The 17,072-nt window shown below is 38.6% G+C and overlaps 1 protein-coding gene across 1 annotated transcript; it reads left to right on the plus strand.

The window, feature by feature from the left end:
* The first annotated feature begins 6,795 nt into the window (after positions 1 to 6,795).
* On the plus strand, positions 6,796 to 9,215 carry CLEC14A (C-type lectin domain containing 14A). Its single transcript, XM_003901728.5, has one exon. The coding sequence runs from the start codon at positions 7,296 to 7,298 to the stop codon at positions 8,769 to 8,771; it is 1,476 nt and encodes a 491-aa protein (XP_003901777.2). The 5' UTR covers positions 6,796 to 7,295; the 3' UTR covers positions 8,772 to 9,215.
* The last annotated feature ends 7,857 nt before the right edge of the window (positions 9,216 to 17,072 follow it).

A 17,072-nucleotide genomic window follows, 5' to 3' on the forward strand; every position in this document is an offset into this window, starting at 1 on the left:
GATTATAAATCATTCTACTATAAAGACATATGTGGGCCTGGTGCAGTGGCTCATGCCTGTAATCCCAGCACTTTGGGAGGCCGAGGTGGGTGGATCATGAGGTCGGGAGATGGAGACCATCCTGGTCAACATGGTGAAACCCTGTCTCTACTAAAAATACAAAAATTGGCCGGGGGTGGTGGCACTTAGCTGTATTCCTAGGTATTTCACTTCCTTTTTGGCTCTTCTACACGGGATTGTGTTCTTGATTGACTCTCAGTCTGAACATCATTGGTGTATAGAAATGCTTTTTCTGCATTTATTGAAAATATCATATGGTTTTTGCTTTTAATTCTGTTCATGTGGTGGTATATTAATTTTTGATGTACTGCTGGATTCTGTTTGCTAGTTTTTTGTTCAATATTTTTGTGTCTATTTTTTGGAATAGGTTCAGTAAGATTGGCCCCAGCTCTTCTTTGTATATCTGGTAGAGTTTTGCTGTGACTCCATCTGGTCCAGGGCTTTTTTAGGTTGCTCAGTTTTTTATTTCTGTTTCAATTTCAGAGCTCAATATTGGTCTATTCAATCTTCCTGATTCAATCTTTGGAGATTACATGTTTCCAGGAATTTATTCATCTTCACTAGATTTTCTAATTTGTGAGTATAGAGTTGTTCCTAGTAGCCTTTAAGGATCTTTTGTATTTCTGTGTGATCACTTGTAATGTCATATTTGTCATTTTTGATTGTACCTATTTGGATATTTTCTTTTACATCTTGTTAATCTAGCTAGTGGTCTGTAAATCTTGTTTATTATTTTGAATGACAGACTCTTGGTTTCATTGATCTTTTTATGAATTTTATATCTCAATCTTGTTCAGTTCACTAATTTTAGTTATTTCTTTTTTCTGCTACCTTTAGAGTTGGTTTTTTTCTTTTTCTTTTTCCTAGGTGCAAAGTTAATTTATGATATCTTTAACTTCTTGATGAAGGCATGTAGTGCTATAAACTTTCCTCTTAACACTGCCTTAGCTTCATTCCAGAGATTTTAGTAAGTTTTGTCCCTATTTAATTTCAAAGTTTTTTTAAATTTCTGCCTTAATTTCAATGTTCACCCAGGAGCTATTCAGGAGCAAGTTGTTTAATTTCCATATATTTGTATAGTTTTGAGAGATCTTCTTAGTATTGCTTTCTATTTTTATTGCACTGTGGTCTGAGAGTGTGCTGGGTATGAAATCAATTTTTTTGAGTTTATTAAGAGTTTATGAGTGAGCGTGTGGTTGATCTTAGAATATATTCTGTATACAGATCAGAAGAGTGTTCTCATCTTCTCATCTTCTGATCTCATCTTATCTTCTGATCTCATAGTCTGTGATTGTTAGGTGGGGTGTTCTCTAGATGTCTAGTAGTCCAGTTGATCAAGTGTTGAGTTTAAGTCCAGAGTTTCTTTGTGAGTTTTCTGCCTCAATAATCTGTTTAGTCCTGTCAGTGGGGTGTTGTAATCTCTCACTATTATTGTGTGGCTAAGTCTTTTCATATATTAAGAGGAACTTGTTTTATGAATCTGGGTGCTCTAATGTTGAATGTGTATATATTTAGGAGAGTTAAGTCTTTTTGTTGGATTACAGCCTTTATCATTATGTAATGCCCTTCTTTGTCCCTCTTGTTATTGATTTAAAGTCTGTTTCATCTGATATAAGAATAGCAACTCCTGCTCTTTTTTGTTTTCTGTTTGCATGGTAGATCTTTCTTTACTCCTTTACTTTGAGCCTATGGGTGCCATTACATGTGAGACGGGTCTCTTGAAGACAGCAGAGAGTTAGGGTCATGTCTTTATCCTTCTTGGCATTATATATCTCTTTGAAGTGAGGCTTTTAGCCCATTTTGATTCATGATTAGTATCAGTATTTGAGATTTTGACCTTGTCACCACATTGTTAGCTGGATATTATGTAGACTTGTGTATTTGCTTTATAGTGTCTGTGGGCTATGTGCTTAAGTATGTTTTGTGGTAGCAGGTGCTGTTATTTCAATTCCATGTTTAGTACTCCCTTAAAGACCTCTTTTAAGGCTGGTCAAGTTGAAATGCATTCCATCAGCATTTGCTTGTCTAAGAACAATTTTATTTCTCCTTCACTTATGAAGCTTAGTTTAGTGGTATATGAAATTCTTTGTTGAAATTTCTTTGGGATGCTAAAAATTGGCCCCCAATCTCTTCTTGCTTACAAGGTTTCTCCTGAGAGGGTACACTGCTAGCTTTACAAGGTTCCCCCATATGTGACCTGACCCTCCTTTCTAGCTGCCTTTAAGAATGTTTTTCAGTGACCATGGTGAATCTGATGACCATGTGCCTTGGGGATGGTCATCTTGTATAGTTTCCAGATGGAGTTCTCTGTATTTTGTGAGTTAGTATGTAAATCTCTCTAGTGAGATTAGGGAATTGTTCATGTACTATATTCTAATATATTTTTCAAGTTGCTTATTCTCTTTCCTTCTCTTTCAGAGATGCCAATGTATCATAGATTTTGTCTCTTTACATAATCCCATATTTCTCAGAGGTTTTCTTAATTTTTTCCAGTTTTTCTTTGTTTTTTGTCTGATTCAAAAAACCAGTCTTCAAACTCTGAGATTCTTTCCTCAACTTGTTCTATTCTGCTAATAATTCCAATTGTATTATGAAATCCTTATAGTGAATTTTTTAGTTATAAAAGTTCAGTTTGTTTCTTTCCTAAAATGGCTATTTTGTCTTTCCAGTCTTGGATTGTTTTACTGGATTGCTTGGATTCCTTGGATTGGGTTTCAACTTTTTTCTGAATCCCAGTGAGCCTTTTGCCACCCAGATTCTGAATTCTATGTCTGTCATTTCAGTCATTTCAGACTGGTTAAAAACCATTGCTGGATAGCTAGTGGATTTCTTTGGAGGTAAGGGGACACTGTTGCTTTTTGAATTGCTGAAGTTCTTGTGCTGATTCTTTCTTGTCTGGGAAGGTTGAATGTTACTTTAGCTATGATGTAAGTTGAGTATAGTCATTTCTGTATGTTTCCAGAGGGCTAAAGCTCTGTTCAGGGTCTTTATTTGTGGCTGAATTCTTGCCCTTGGTTTCAGCAGGTGGTATATTAGCAAAATATTTTTGGTATTGTAGTTTGGACTGTGATTCAGGAGATAGTGCTTAAGAGTAATGGTTGGTAGATAGGCACTTGAGTGTGCAGCTCTTTTGTATGTCCTCACATTTGTAGCAGTGCTCTGCAGTATGGGGTGTGCTGGGAGAGAGGTGACTCCACTACCAGGACTTTTCCTGGGCCTTAGGGGAGCTCCCTCTGATCACTGACACCATGCCCACATTTCTTTTGTTAGGTGTTCTGAGCCACAGGGATTCATCCAGCAGAGGCCATGGCAGAGAGATAAGCCACACCTTTTTTCAGACTGTCACTGCAAAGGGAGGTATGTCCTGCTCCTTTGCCAGCCCAAGAACCCACACATCTTACCCTTCTTAGTGCTCTGAGAATGTGGGCTTCTCCACTACTTGAGTGTGGGCCAATGATCTTGGTTCAGCACAGCTGAACTATGTGCTGTAGTCCTGGGGAGCCAGGACTGGCTCATGGCTCCATCCTGTGGACCCTTGGGCTTGGGTTCTGGGTGCACTAGGGTATCTGAAATGTTTTCAGGCCACAAGCAATGCACTCAGGTGGAGCAAAATACCCAGGTTTGGTAAAGAAAATGTGACACATATACAGCATGGAATACTTGCAGTCATAAAAAAGGATGAGTTCATGTCCTTTGCAGGGACATGATGAAGTTGGAAACCGTCATTCTCAGCAAACTAATACAAGAACAGAAAACCAAATACTGCATGTTCTCACTCATAAGTGGGAGTTGAACAATGAGAACACATAGACACAGGGAGAAGAGCATCATACACTGGGGCCTGTCAGGGGGTGGGGGGCTAGGGGAGGGATAGTATTAGGAGAAATGTAGATGACAGGTTGATAGGTGCAACAAACCACCATGGCACGTGTATACCTATGTAACAAACCTGCATGTTCTGCATATGTACTCCAGAACTTAAAGTATTATAATAATAAAAAAAAGAAAACATACTGAAGATATATTTTAAATGTAACTAACATTTTGATTTTATTTTTACTTTTCATTTTGAAACTCAGCCACTCAGAATTAAGTTAATTTTAATTCCTGCTTCATGTCCATTCACTCATTATTTATTCAGATATAGCCATTTTGATTTATTTGTTCATTACTAATTATTTATTTTAATAATGGAATAAAGCTTCCATTATTTGGGTAGTGACACAAAGCCACTGCACAAAACAAAAGCTAGGACTCTATCAACAGCCCATATCAAGACTTCTATTTCCTCCAACATTCCATCCTTCTCTTTCCTCTCACCAAAAGGTGCATCCCTAAGAATCTTATGTTTATTGTTCCTCTTATCTCATTTTACTGTAATTATTTTTCTAAAGAATATACAAACATATATCTAGTACTGTTCTTTTAATTGTATAAAACTGTCAGGCTCTATATAATTTTTGGAACTTCTGTCCTTTAACATTGTATTGCTAAAATTAATTTATATTGTTACTTGAAACTATATTGCACTAATTTTGACTCCTATATAATATTAAATTAGTGAATATATTACAGTTTATTTTTATACTGTTTTTGGATATTTGGATTGGTTCAAGTTTTTGTTAATATGAATAGTGTCACTATAAACATTTTCTACATATCTTCTGTTGTACATGTGTAAAAATTTCTCTTAGTTTTATATCTTACCATGGAAGTGCTAGAGTTTACAAATATTCAATTTTAGTGAAAAAAAATGTCAAATTTTTCCAAAGTGGTTGCTCTAATCTGTAACATGTAAAAGAGCCAATAGATTCACATTTGGTATTATAAGATTTTTAGGCATTTGGAATCCAGTGGGGGTAAAATGGTTCTGTATTATTATCTTAATAAATATTATTTTAAAATAGAAACTTTCCTCCATTTCTAATTTGGTCAGATAAACTGTATATTTAAAACTAATTACAAAACTATTTATGTCCTACTTTGAGCTACTTTTTTCTAACTCTTGTGTCATTCCATGATATGGTCATGGTCATGGTCAGTACTCTGATATACAGTCATTATGGCCAATGTATAATCCCACTTCCCTAGACAGAATGTCAGGGAGTGAGATCATGTATTTACTGTAAGCTTTCCAGCCATTCATTCTTTCTTACTATAGACATCTCATCTCATCCCAAATGGTTTTTAAAGATATCTAGGAAATTTCCATTGACTACTTAAGTTTGAAAAAGATTTTATTAAAAGTACTGTGCTACATGGACACATTTACAAACACAGTCATAAGAGTACAATGGTCTGTAGAGAGCTGGCCCAAGTGACTAAGTATTTTTTAAAATCCATTCAATTCGATTTCTGGATTTTCATGTTTCTTTCTTATAAGACATTAAGTTACCTAATTTAAATGCAAAGCCACATTTAAGGTGATTCTCAGACATCTGAAGAGAAGAACTGATGAATGTTCTTTAAATCAGGAAATAGAAAAGGCAGGAGAGAAATCCTAGTGCAAAGCTCTACCTCAGCAAAAGCAAGGTAAGTGTGATGATGACTCATGGGTTTACTGTTGTTTGTTAAGATACAAGGAATTTCCCGGAGGAAAGAAAAATGAGAATTATGGTAAACATAAGACGGAAGCATACAGATGTGATCCTGAAACCTTCCCTCCCACCCCTCATTAACCTGAATGCAGTACAACAAAGTGAGTTTATATGCCTTCTTCATGGAATGACAACTTTCATTCTGATTAAAGATATTTAAAAGCATCAGACATCTCTAAGAGAGCTTAGCTGAAACTCTTCATGTATTTCTGATTGCAACGTATTTGGCCATTATGAACCAAGATAGATGATATATTTCCTAAACTGATACTGAATTGTCTAAATTGCTAACAAGAAATCCTTTCATAACAGTACAGTTTTTAACCTTTACTTTCCTTATTCATCTTTAATTCCTTGCTACTTCCCATGGAATTGAAATGTTTATATGAAAACAAAACACCCACCGGAATTCTGAAGAAATTGGCTCACCCATCTTTGAAACTACAAGATATTTTTTGACAGTATACAATATTCATTATAATGGAATAAACATTGTAATATCTTAAGGATGTTGAACTCTAATTTTCCTTAAAGGGGATGTTTACAACTTACTATTATAAATGCTGCCACTCAATCATAGGAGAAAATGATACTAAAATAGTTCACGGCTAAAATCACACATAGAGCAGTTGTTCTCGAATATTTATAAGGCCACGAACTCACTTATGTATAACCTATAAACTTGAAGAATTTATGAACCAATATAGTGGCAAGGAAAGCTAACAACTTAACAGTAAGATCTATGGCCATTACTTTTCATTTAGTCCTAGAAATATATTTCCTTTCTTTAATGAATCAATATGGTCCATTTCAAAGAGAAACAAGTGGAACTGAAAAACACCAAATTATAATTGACCACTTCTAAAGCAAGTGCTGATGGAAGAAGCAAAATTTCCCATTTAAAATACCCAAACAACTCCAAATTCTTTAACTAGCAGTTAGCACGCCTGAAATCTCTAGACATAATAGAGAAGCAGAGACCCAAAGAGAGATATGCGGTTAAATAGCGCTGCCTCTGGTGGCGAAAGGAGATGCTAAGTTGTTTCACAAGGTTATTTTTCTCCCACAGGCGCAGGCCTCCCAAACATTGGAGCCGTCTACGAATTATTCTGACGCTAATTCCACAGCTCCGGACAGAAACACAATAGACGGGCGTGGTCTTACAATCATAAGCCAGTTCCTTTCTCCAGTCCTTCCTGCCTATGTTCGCCTACGTGTTATGGGTTCTGCGGTCCTGATGAAACTCCCTGAACGGAGAAAAACCACACACTTCATCCCAGTGGCGAGTTTCTCCTCTTGCTCTAAGCAGGGTGTTTGACCTTCTAGTCGATTGCGTCCTCTGTGCCCCGGCGCCAGCTGTGTTCCTGACCCCAGAATAAATCAGGGCTGCACGGGGCCTGGCAGCGCTCCGCGCACATTTCCTGTCGCGGCCTAAGGGAAGCTGTTGGCCGCTGGGCCCGCGGGGGGATTCTTGGCAGCTGGGGGGTCCGTCGGGAGCAAGGGCGGAGGGGAAGGGAGGGGGAATCGGGTTGGGGAAGCCAGCTGTAGAGGGCGGTGACCGCGCTCCAGAGACTGCTCCGCGTCCTCGAGCGGGACAGATCCAAGTTGGGAGCAGCTCTGCGCGCGGGGCCTCAGAGAATGAGGCCAGCGTTCGCCCTGTGCCTCCTCTGGCAGGCGCTCTGGCTCGGGCCGGGCGGCGGCGAACACCCCACTGCTGACCGTGCTGGCTGCTCGGCCTCGGGGGCCTGCTACAGCCTGCACCACGCTACCATGAAGCGGCAGGCGGCCGAGGAGGCCTGCAACCTGCGAGGTGGGGCGCTCAGCACTGTGCGTGGGGGCGCCGAGCTGCGCGCTGTTCTCGCGCTCCTGCGGGCAGGCCCAGGGCCTGGAGGGGGCTCCAAAGACCTGCTGTTCTGGGTCGCACTGGAGCGCGGGCGTTCCTACTGCACCCTGGAGAACGAGCCTTTGCGGGGTTTCTCCTGGCTTTCCTCCGACGCCGGCGGGTTCGAAAGCGACACGCTGCAGTGGGTGGAGGAGCCCCAACGCTCCTGCACCGCGCGGAGATGCGCGGTACTCCAGGCCACCGGTGGGGTCGAACCCGCAGGCTGGAAGGAGATGCGATGCCACCTGCGCGCCAACGGCTACTTGTGCAAGTACCAGTTTGAGGTCTTGTGTCCTGCGCCGCGCCCCGGGGCCGCCTCTAACTTGAGCTATCGCGCGCCCTTCCAGCTGTACAGCGCCGCTCTGGACTTCAGTCCACCTGGGACCAAGGTGAGTGCGCTCTGCGGGGGACAGCTTCCGATCTCAGTTACTTGCATCGCGGATGAAATCGGCGCTCGCTGGGACAAACTATCCTCAGGGGATGTGTTGTGTCCCTGCCCCGGGAGGTACCTCCGTGCTGGCAAGTGCGCAGAGCTCCCTAACTGCCTAGACGACTTGGGAGGCTTTGCATGCGAATGTGCTACCGGCTTCGAGCTGGGGAAGGACGGCCGCTCTTGCGTGACCAGTGGGGAAGGACAGCCGACCCTTGGGGGGACCAGGGTGTCCACTAGGCTCCCGCCGGCCACTGCAACCAGCCCCGTGCAGCAGAGAACGTGGTCAATCAGGGTCGACGAGAAGCCGGGAGAGATACCACTTGTCCCTGAACAACACAATTCAGTGACATCTATTCCTGAGATTCCGCGGTGGGGATCACAGAGCACGATGTCTACCCTTCAAATGTCCCTTCAAGCCGAGTCAAAGGCCACCATCACCCCATCAGGGAGCGTGATTTCGAAGTTTAATTCTACGATTTCCTCTGCCACTCCTCAGGTTTTTGACACCTCCTCCGCCGTGGTCTTCATATTTGTGAGCACAGCAGTAGTAGTGTTGGTGATCTTGACCATGACAGTGCTGGGGCTTGTCAAGCTCTGCTTTCACAAGAGCCCCTCTTCCCAGCCAAGGAAGGAGTCTGTGGGCCCGCCGGGCCTGGAGGGTGATCCTGAGCCCGCTGCTTTGGGCTCCAGTTCTGCACATTGCACAAACAATGGGGTGAAGGTCGGGGACTGTGGTCTGCGGGACAGAGCAGAGGGTGCCTTGCTGGCGGAGTCCTCTCTTGGCTCTAGTGATGCATAGGGAAACAGGGGACATGGGAACTCCTGTGAACAGTTTTTCACTTTTGATGAAACAGGGAACCAAGAGGAACTTACTTGTGTAACTGACGATTTCTGAAGAAATCCCCCTTCCTCTAAATTCCCTCTAATCTACCGAGGAACTAAATCAGAACTCACACTCCTTCCCTGAAGATAGAGGAAGTGGAAGTGCCTTTAGGATGGTGATATTGGGGGACCAGGTAGTGCTGGGGAGTGATATTTTCTTATGTTTATTCTGGAGGATTTGGAGAAGTGATTGAACTTTTCAAGACATTGGAAACAAATAGAACACAATATAATTTACATTAAAAAATAATTTCTACCAAAATGGAAAGGAAATCTTCTGTGTTGTTCAGGCTGGGAGTATATTGGTTTGAAATCCCAGGGGAAAAAAAAATAAAAATAAAAAAATAAGGATTGTTGATAACCCAGACTCAAATATCACTGGCGTCCTCCTGGAGTAATTAGGAACAGCTGAGGGCATGCTGGGCGTAAGCAGCAAGAGTGCACTCTGCTTTTAGATTGAGGGAAAGATCCTTACGTTCCTGGAAGGAGACACGGATCTTTAAGAACTTGTAACTTTTCCCTTGGTTCTTTTATCCTTTGTTTTCAAAGTCACCGCTACTTGTGTGCTTTGCTGTAAATCCAAACTGTAGTGTTGCCAGAATTGCTGGCTCTAGAAGCAAATTATAGTTGACCACCAATTTAAGTGTTTACTTTATGTCCTTGTCCAAGGAAACACATGATTTGCGTTTTCCCCTTCCATTGTTTGTGCTTTCCAGTGTAATGACCTCCCCAAGCAAATAGCCCCCTCCTAAACATCAAGGTGCTCATCCTCATCTTCAATTATGGTGATGTTAATTCTCAATTAAAACGTTAATGCTAAGTATTGATTTGCAATCTTCTGGTTGCATCAAAAAAAAAAAAGTAAGCTGGGTTTCCTCCAAAGTTGCTAGGTTCTTGTGCATTTTTAAACCCATGGAAAAACTTGAATACCAAGCCATTTTCTTTTTCTCTTGATAAGAATTTGTGCAATAACAATACTTGTTCATCTTGCAATGATGATAATTTTACAAGTGTTTACATGGGCAAAGGCATGGTAAACAGTTCACCATAAGAAATAATAGTATAAGAAATAAGTGACGAATTTTTAAAAACCTATCATCTTGTTATAACTGGGGAGTGTTAGAAAGTAATCTAAATGAAGCACTCCTATGAAAAATAATTAAGACGTAATAAAAATCACTGTCTCGTGGAATCAAGGTCCCTAGAAGATATCCCACTTTTATTAGTATGCTGAGACTTTAAAACTAAGAGTATGGGGGTTGGTGCATGCAGAGAGGCAGAGAAACAAGCTTAGTAACAGGAATAAAAACAAAAGAAGCTTACACTTTATTTTCACAGAATTATTTTAATGTTCTTGCATGTACAATGTATACAATGGAAAACAGACTTATAATTAGTAAGTGACCAATTATAAAATATTCTAAAAAATTAAAACAGCTCAATCCATAAATTCATTTCCTAAGTACAAATATATATATTTAGTACTGTAACATTAAAAGAATAAAACAATAGGTAATTTGCCTCATATACTAAATATGTTTCTAAATAGTTACATTTAAACAAAATTACAGAAAAAATAGAATTAACAACATTCAAGGGAATTTTAGATATTACTTTACAAGTTAAATTAAAAATCAGGTAAGTACAGTAAATGGCTTGCCCATGTTCCCCAACCTGACTTATCACATTATATCTCAGTTCATCTCAGTTTTGGTGTTTTATCTTTCCTCTTCACATGACCTCTCAGTAGAGAAGGTAACAATTAGAGTAGAACATATGAGACTTTCTTTTGTGATTTGAAAAATAGCTTTATCTATAACTGAGCTGAACTGTTGTGTGTGTGTGCACCTATGTGTATACATAGTCATGCATTGCTTTACAATAGGGATACATTCTGAAAAATGTGTTTTTAGGCAATTTTGTCATTGTGTCTACATCATAGCACATGCTTACAAAAACCTAGATGGTATAGCATGTTACAGCACTGAATATTGTAGGCAATTTTAACACAAATAATAATTTTCAAATAAGGTCGTATTCACAGGTACCAGGGGCTAATTTACACATGTTTTCGGAGGACACAATGCAATCCACAACAAGTATTCTACAATATTTTTCTTCTTATATTGTGCTTCTCATATCCATATCTTTTATCTCAAGCTTCTCAAATCCATATCTTTTATCTTAAGCTATAGACCTATGTTTTTCCTCCTTTGAGAAGCTGCTATGTTAATTAATTGCCACTTAATATTTTGAAGAAATACTCTAGAAATAGGACTTTTCCCACTGAGTGAACTCTGAATCATGTCAAATAATAATTCCTGTGAATGGGGCTTTTCCATGAAGCTCAGTGACAGGTCAAATAGTGAGAATTCTGTGTGGATGGGGCTCTATTAAAGCTCCCAACCTGTTCTGCCCCTCCTAGTGGCTGCTCGGATGAGAGTCTTCACCGTTAATATTTGCAATGCTGCTGCTTTTGAAGGCTTCTGCAGAGCTGGGCAATGGAAGATGAAACTAGGCCAAGTTAAAATACCATAAAGCTCACTATTCTTACCAAGATTTAGCTATTTTTCTTGAATAAACACTTTTTGGGCTATTGCAGGTCTTTGGTTAATTTTAAGAGTAGCAAAAGATATGATTTGGACAATTTTTTCCAGGTTCCTCACTGCTTTTAAGGAGGAGCAGATTTTTCAGAGAAACTTACTTTGCCATCTGGAAGTACCACCCATGTGTTGCATTTAGATGTCTTTGTAGTCTTCTTCAGTTTGGAAGAGTTCCCCAGTCATTCCTTGACTTCCATGACATCAGCAGTTTTTAAGATTATTGGACAGATTTACTTTGTAGCATGTTCTTAATTAGGGTTTGTTTTTCATCCAGGTGGCCCATCTTTGGATGGAATATTATAGAAGTGATGCTTTGTTTCCCTTGCTTTTGCTTCTTAGCAGTTGGCATGTGATTTCAAATTGTCACATTATTTGTGATGTCAACTTTGATCATTCAATTAAGGTGCTGTTTGCCAGACTTCTCAACTCTAAATTCTTCCTTCTTAATTAATAAGTGTTTTGTGGGGAGGTAATTTGAGACTGTGTAAATACACGGTTCCTTATGAAACTTTCAATATCTTACTTGTATCAGTATATATTTATGAACTTCTATTTTATTCAAAAAGTTACCATCATTATTTACTTTGATATTTAAATTATCTCAGATTTAGGCAGTGTGATCCCCTTCAGGTTATCTCCTGTGTCCTTCTGACAGGCTCCCAGCCTTCGTGGATAGTTCTTTGCTTTCTGGCACAAGAAAATAGCCCAGACTCATTTTGTACTTCTGCTCAAGTCCAAGAAGCTACAGTTAATTTTAGGGAAAAATGGTCATCAGAAAACATGATCTGTGCCCTAGATATACTCATTGCTTTTAAGTTATTGTTGTTACTAGGTGTCTTCTCAACAGAGTTAGGAAATGTATGTTTGTGTTTATGTGTGTATGTGTATGCATAAATATACATAAACCTACAATATACACACACATATACACGTGTGTTTATACCTACATTTTTCCTAAATCTATCTTATCTATTCATACTTCCATTTGTATTGAAAACCATAACTCACACCAATATTTCTAATTCCAATCCAACACCATAGGATTTAGTCTTCTCATCCCACTTGGTCTCTGTTACTCTGCTCTTGGCTGCCATCCATTGAAGATGTCCTCTTCAAATCACTTGGATTCTAATCCCAAACAGCTGCCTGTTACTAGCAGCCCAGCCTTTGTGAAAGTTCTCTTCTTCCTGCTTAGGCTGAGACACTAAACTGGGCCACCATCTGGGCCACTCTCTACACACCACTCAGACTCTATAACATTTTGCTCTTGGGCATGATGCCTCCCCATTCTACTGGCATGGACACTGACCCTCCTTGGTCCCACTTAATGATGTTTTGGCTAAATTGTTTCAAATGGGAAAGGAAGGGAAGACGAAGAGATATTGAATTCTTATCACAAGTTATGCTTACCCATCTATACATATCCATGTACTTTTAAAAAACTGTCTTTAAAAAAATAACTTTCTAGAACAACCTGTTCCCTTCACTTCATCTGGAAAACCCTCATTATTTTTCAGGTATAAGATTGAATATTGTTTTACCTGAAAGCTGTTTCCAAAGTCTTAACTCCAGAATAGGATCTAATGGTCACATATCCTATCATCTCAGTGTATGGCACATAGGAGGTTTTATGTATAACTGTGTGTATGTTTTAATCACCCTGTTTAACCTATATCTTAAATTTCTAGTGATTATTTAGAAGAATCAAATGCAGGTTCTTATGCCACCTTAAATGCAATAGAAAGAATGTGTCTTACTATAGGTTAACTATTTAGAGGTTTCTAAAAATTAATTGATACCAGTATCTCTTTATTGCCAAAAAGGAAAAAATCATCAAGTTAAAAATAAAGCCTTGTTTTGGCAGATATTTGCAAAAATATAACTGATTTGATGAAATATCTTCACTTATAGGTCAAGTTCTTTTAGTTACCTAGAGATATATTTAGCAGCTCATTTACATTGGAGGACAGCTTGTGAGGTTATGCTGCTTAGTGTTAAATATTTTACAGGAAATTATTGGCATGTCTCCTCAGGCAAACTGAGTAATTATTAATTCATGAGTAGAAAATTATCAGAGTTGTATATACTTTAAGGGTATATGTAATATTTTGATACATGTATGCTATGTGTAACTATTAAATCAGGGTGACTGGGATATTCATCACCTCAAACGTTTATCTTTTATTTGTGTTCATCCCACTCTTCCCCTTTCCCTTCTTAGCCTCTGGTAACCACCATTCTACCCTCTACCTTCATGAGATATACTTTTTTTAGCTCTCACATGTGAGTGAGAACATGTGATATTTGTGTTTCCGCACCTGGCTTATTTCACTTAACATAATGACCTCCAGTCTCAGCCATGTTGCTGCAAATGACAGCATTGCATTCTTTTGATGCCTGAATTCTATTCCATTGTGAATTTGTACATTTTCTTTATCCATTCATCCATTGATGGACACTTATCATCATCTTGAGATTATGCTAAGTGAAATAAGCCAGTCACAAATGAACAAATGCTGTATAATTCCACTTATATGAAGTATAAGTGATTTCATGTCTTGGTTGTTATGAATAGTGCAGCAATAAACATGAAGATGCAGATATCTCTTCAATGTATTAATTTTCTTTCTTTTGGATGCATAGCCAGCAGTGGGATTGCTGGATTACATGGTAGTTCTATTTTTAGTTTTTAAAATAAACTCTATACTGTTTTCCATAATGGCTGTACCAATTTCCATGCCTGTCAACAATGTACAAATGTTCCCTTTTCTCCCCACCTTTACCAGCATTTGTTATTTTTTGTCATTTTGATAACAGCCATTCTAACTAGGGTGACATGATATCTCATTGTGGTTTTGAATTACCTTTCACTGATTGTTAGTGATGTGGAACATTTTCTTATATACCTGTTGGTCATTTGTATGCCTTCTTTTGAGAAATGTCTACTCTGGTGTTTTGCCCATTTTTTAATTAGATTATTTGTTGTTTTTGCTATTGAACTGTTTGGGTTTCTTATACATTCTGGAACCATATATTAACATATTAATCTCCTGTCAGATGCAAAGTTTGCAGATATTTTCTCCCATTCTGCAAGTTGTCTCTTCACTATATTGTTGCCTTTGCTGTGCAGAAGTTTTTTAGCTTGATATAATCCCATTTGTCAATTTTTGCTTTCGTTGCCTGTGCTTTTGAGGTCTTACCCCAAAAAATCTTTGCCCAAATTCGTGTCCTATGGCATTTTCCCAGTGTTTTCTTCTAGTAGTTCATCTATCTGTCAGTGCCAGGGCAAGATGGAAACTTCCTGGAACATAGGTCATTCTTATGGGTAAGTGAAGAACTAAGAGGGAGAAAATCTTACAGTGAATAGTCAACCAGGCAGCACTAAGAAAAATAAGAAGGAGCTGAGTTTACCTTGTGGCAAGGTTAGATTTCTGTCATCAGAAATAGAATGCAAAAACTGAGTTCTCTTACTGAAGAATAAAGACATTTCTATTTGTACATATTTAGGTATTAGTAGTGATTTGTTTAGAAAATATCACATATATTTTGTCTGTACGAGAGAAGTAATGTTAACTGCCTCATAAGAAAATTATGAAAAAAATGAATACAGAGACTTATTACAGCATCCTGGAGTAGTGTAAGCACTTATCAACAATCTTGGTAGCAGATTGAAGATAAAAGCTATGAAACGCCCGTATCATATGTATAAATCGCTCAGACCACACCCACTAGAGATTTTAGGAAATCTTATTAATGTCATTATAAACTAGTGAACACAATTTAAGAGTCCTGAGAATGAGAAAACAAGTCTACGGGTCCACAACTCTGAAAAAGTGAAAAGCCTTTAAATGTATCCAGGGATGGCGGGCAATGTTCCTAACCAATACATACTTTTGGTTAGTTAGTTACTAACTAACCAGTTATGTGATATGAGATGTAATGGGAGCTGGCAGTGATTCTCATTATTATTTGGAAAAGAGAGCTCTACTCAATTCCCACATTTACCCCTCTTTCCAATGACAGAACTGGGTCCATATAGTATTGAACTAAAGGGTACTAGATGGATACTTACACGTGGCCAGAAAGCTTCCTTCTTAAAGCCCAGAATATGAGTATGTCCTCTGAATGATCCACCTCAATAGGTAAGTTATTCTGAAATTATTGTGCCATAGAATGCAGTAACAATAGTTTATTCCCTGGGCAAGCCCCAGATGGTCTACTCTCCAGTGCTGTAATTGTTTATTTATCAACAATGTTAAGGGTGTCATTTTGGCAGGTATCATTATTACCCATACACCCTGCTTGGCTTAAAGTATTTTTCCCCAGTACTCTCCTCATCAGCATATATAGGAAGCTCCTAAAATGATAAGCCAAATAAAACGGCTTTAAATTCTTTTTCTAAGATGGTTGAATAGAAATAATAAAGAACAGAAAAACAATCACAGATTATTCTGATATGTTGCAATAACCACATTGCACTTTTTTATACGGCTATAATATCTGCATAGCAACTTTTTATAGAGAAAATATTTTACATTTGCTATCTTGCTTTATTTAGCCTCACAAAATCCCTGTGAAACTGGGGGAGGAATAGCTGCAGTATCTACAACAGTTCTCAAGATGGGTCCTACAGAATTATTGAGACTGTTATCATAGGCAGATCAGTAAGGTTCCTCATTTTAACAAGAAGTCCTTCTCCTTGAAAAGGTAAGAAACCAAAGAGTTTTACAGGGAGTAAAATTTCTATGTTCTTGAAGCTGAGTCACATTTGACTAAACTTTTCAGGTTTCTGTGAAAGCCAAGTCAGAATTAAAGCTTTTTTTTTAATGCTTCGGTTATATTTAGCAGGTGAATAAGGAGATATGGGCCAATGCTAGGAAATTCTCTATCTCAGACCTTAGCACCTACATTAGAACCTCTCATGCCACCTTCTAAAAAAAATTAACTGGTTAACTAATTTTATTTTTAATTGACCAAAAATAATTTATATATTTATGTGATATTTTGACATGTATGTTGCAGAAAGATTAAATCAAGCCGATTAACAACCCATCACCTCACCTACTTATTTTTTTGTGATGAGAATGTTGGAAATGTTTAAATATACTCTTTGAGTAATTTTGAAGTATACTTTAATTTTTTTCTTTTTCTTCTATTTCAGGTCTTAGAATAGGTGTGGGAGGGTTGGCTAATGCTTCCATTTGTAGTCTTGACACTTCCCTCCATTGTTTGAGACTGAAGTTTCAACAGTTTTAATTCCTTAAAAATAATTTAGTCTCTTTTTTGCCTTCAGTTTTTCTCTTTGCACTGATCTTTCCTTTGAGTGATACATCCATTAGGTCTGTTGTGCCAAAACACCAGCACAAGGAGAAATCTCATTATCTTGCTTTTTCCATTTGCACTTCATCTGTTCTGGTGATCTACCCCAGCCTGCTATCAGATTTACCTTCCTAATATACCACTCTACCATTCAGCTCTGCTGCTCAAAAGGTTCCCAGGCATCCTCATTACACAAAGTTCATGCTCTTTGTGCTGGCTCAGGGCCCTTCAAGACCTTATCAGGTTAGTCCACACTTCTCTCATATTACACCCTGTGCTTTTGCCAAACTAAATTA

This window comes from Papio anubis, chromosome 7 (assembly GCF_008728515.1).
Source record: "Papio anubis isolate 15944 chromosome 7, Panubis1.0, whole genome shotgun sequence".
Taxonomy (NCBI): domain Eukaryota; kingdom Metazoa; phylum Chordata; class Mammalia; order Primates; family Cercopithecidae; genus Papio; species Papio anubis.

Excerpts from the sequence above, each read along its gene's own strand:
- CLEC14A (XM_003901728.5), top strand. The coding sequence starts at position 7,296 with ATGAGGCCAGCGTTCGCCCTGTGCCTCCTCTGGCAGGCGCTCTGGCTC.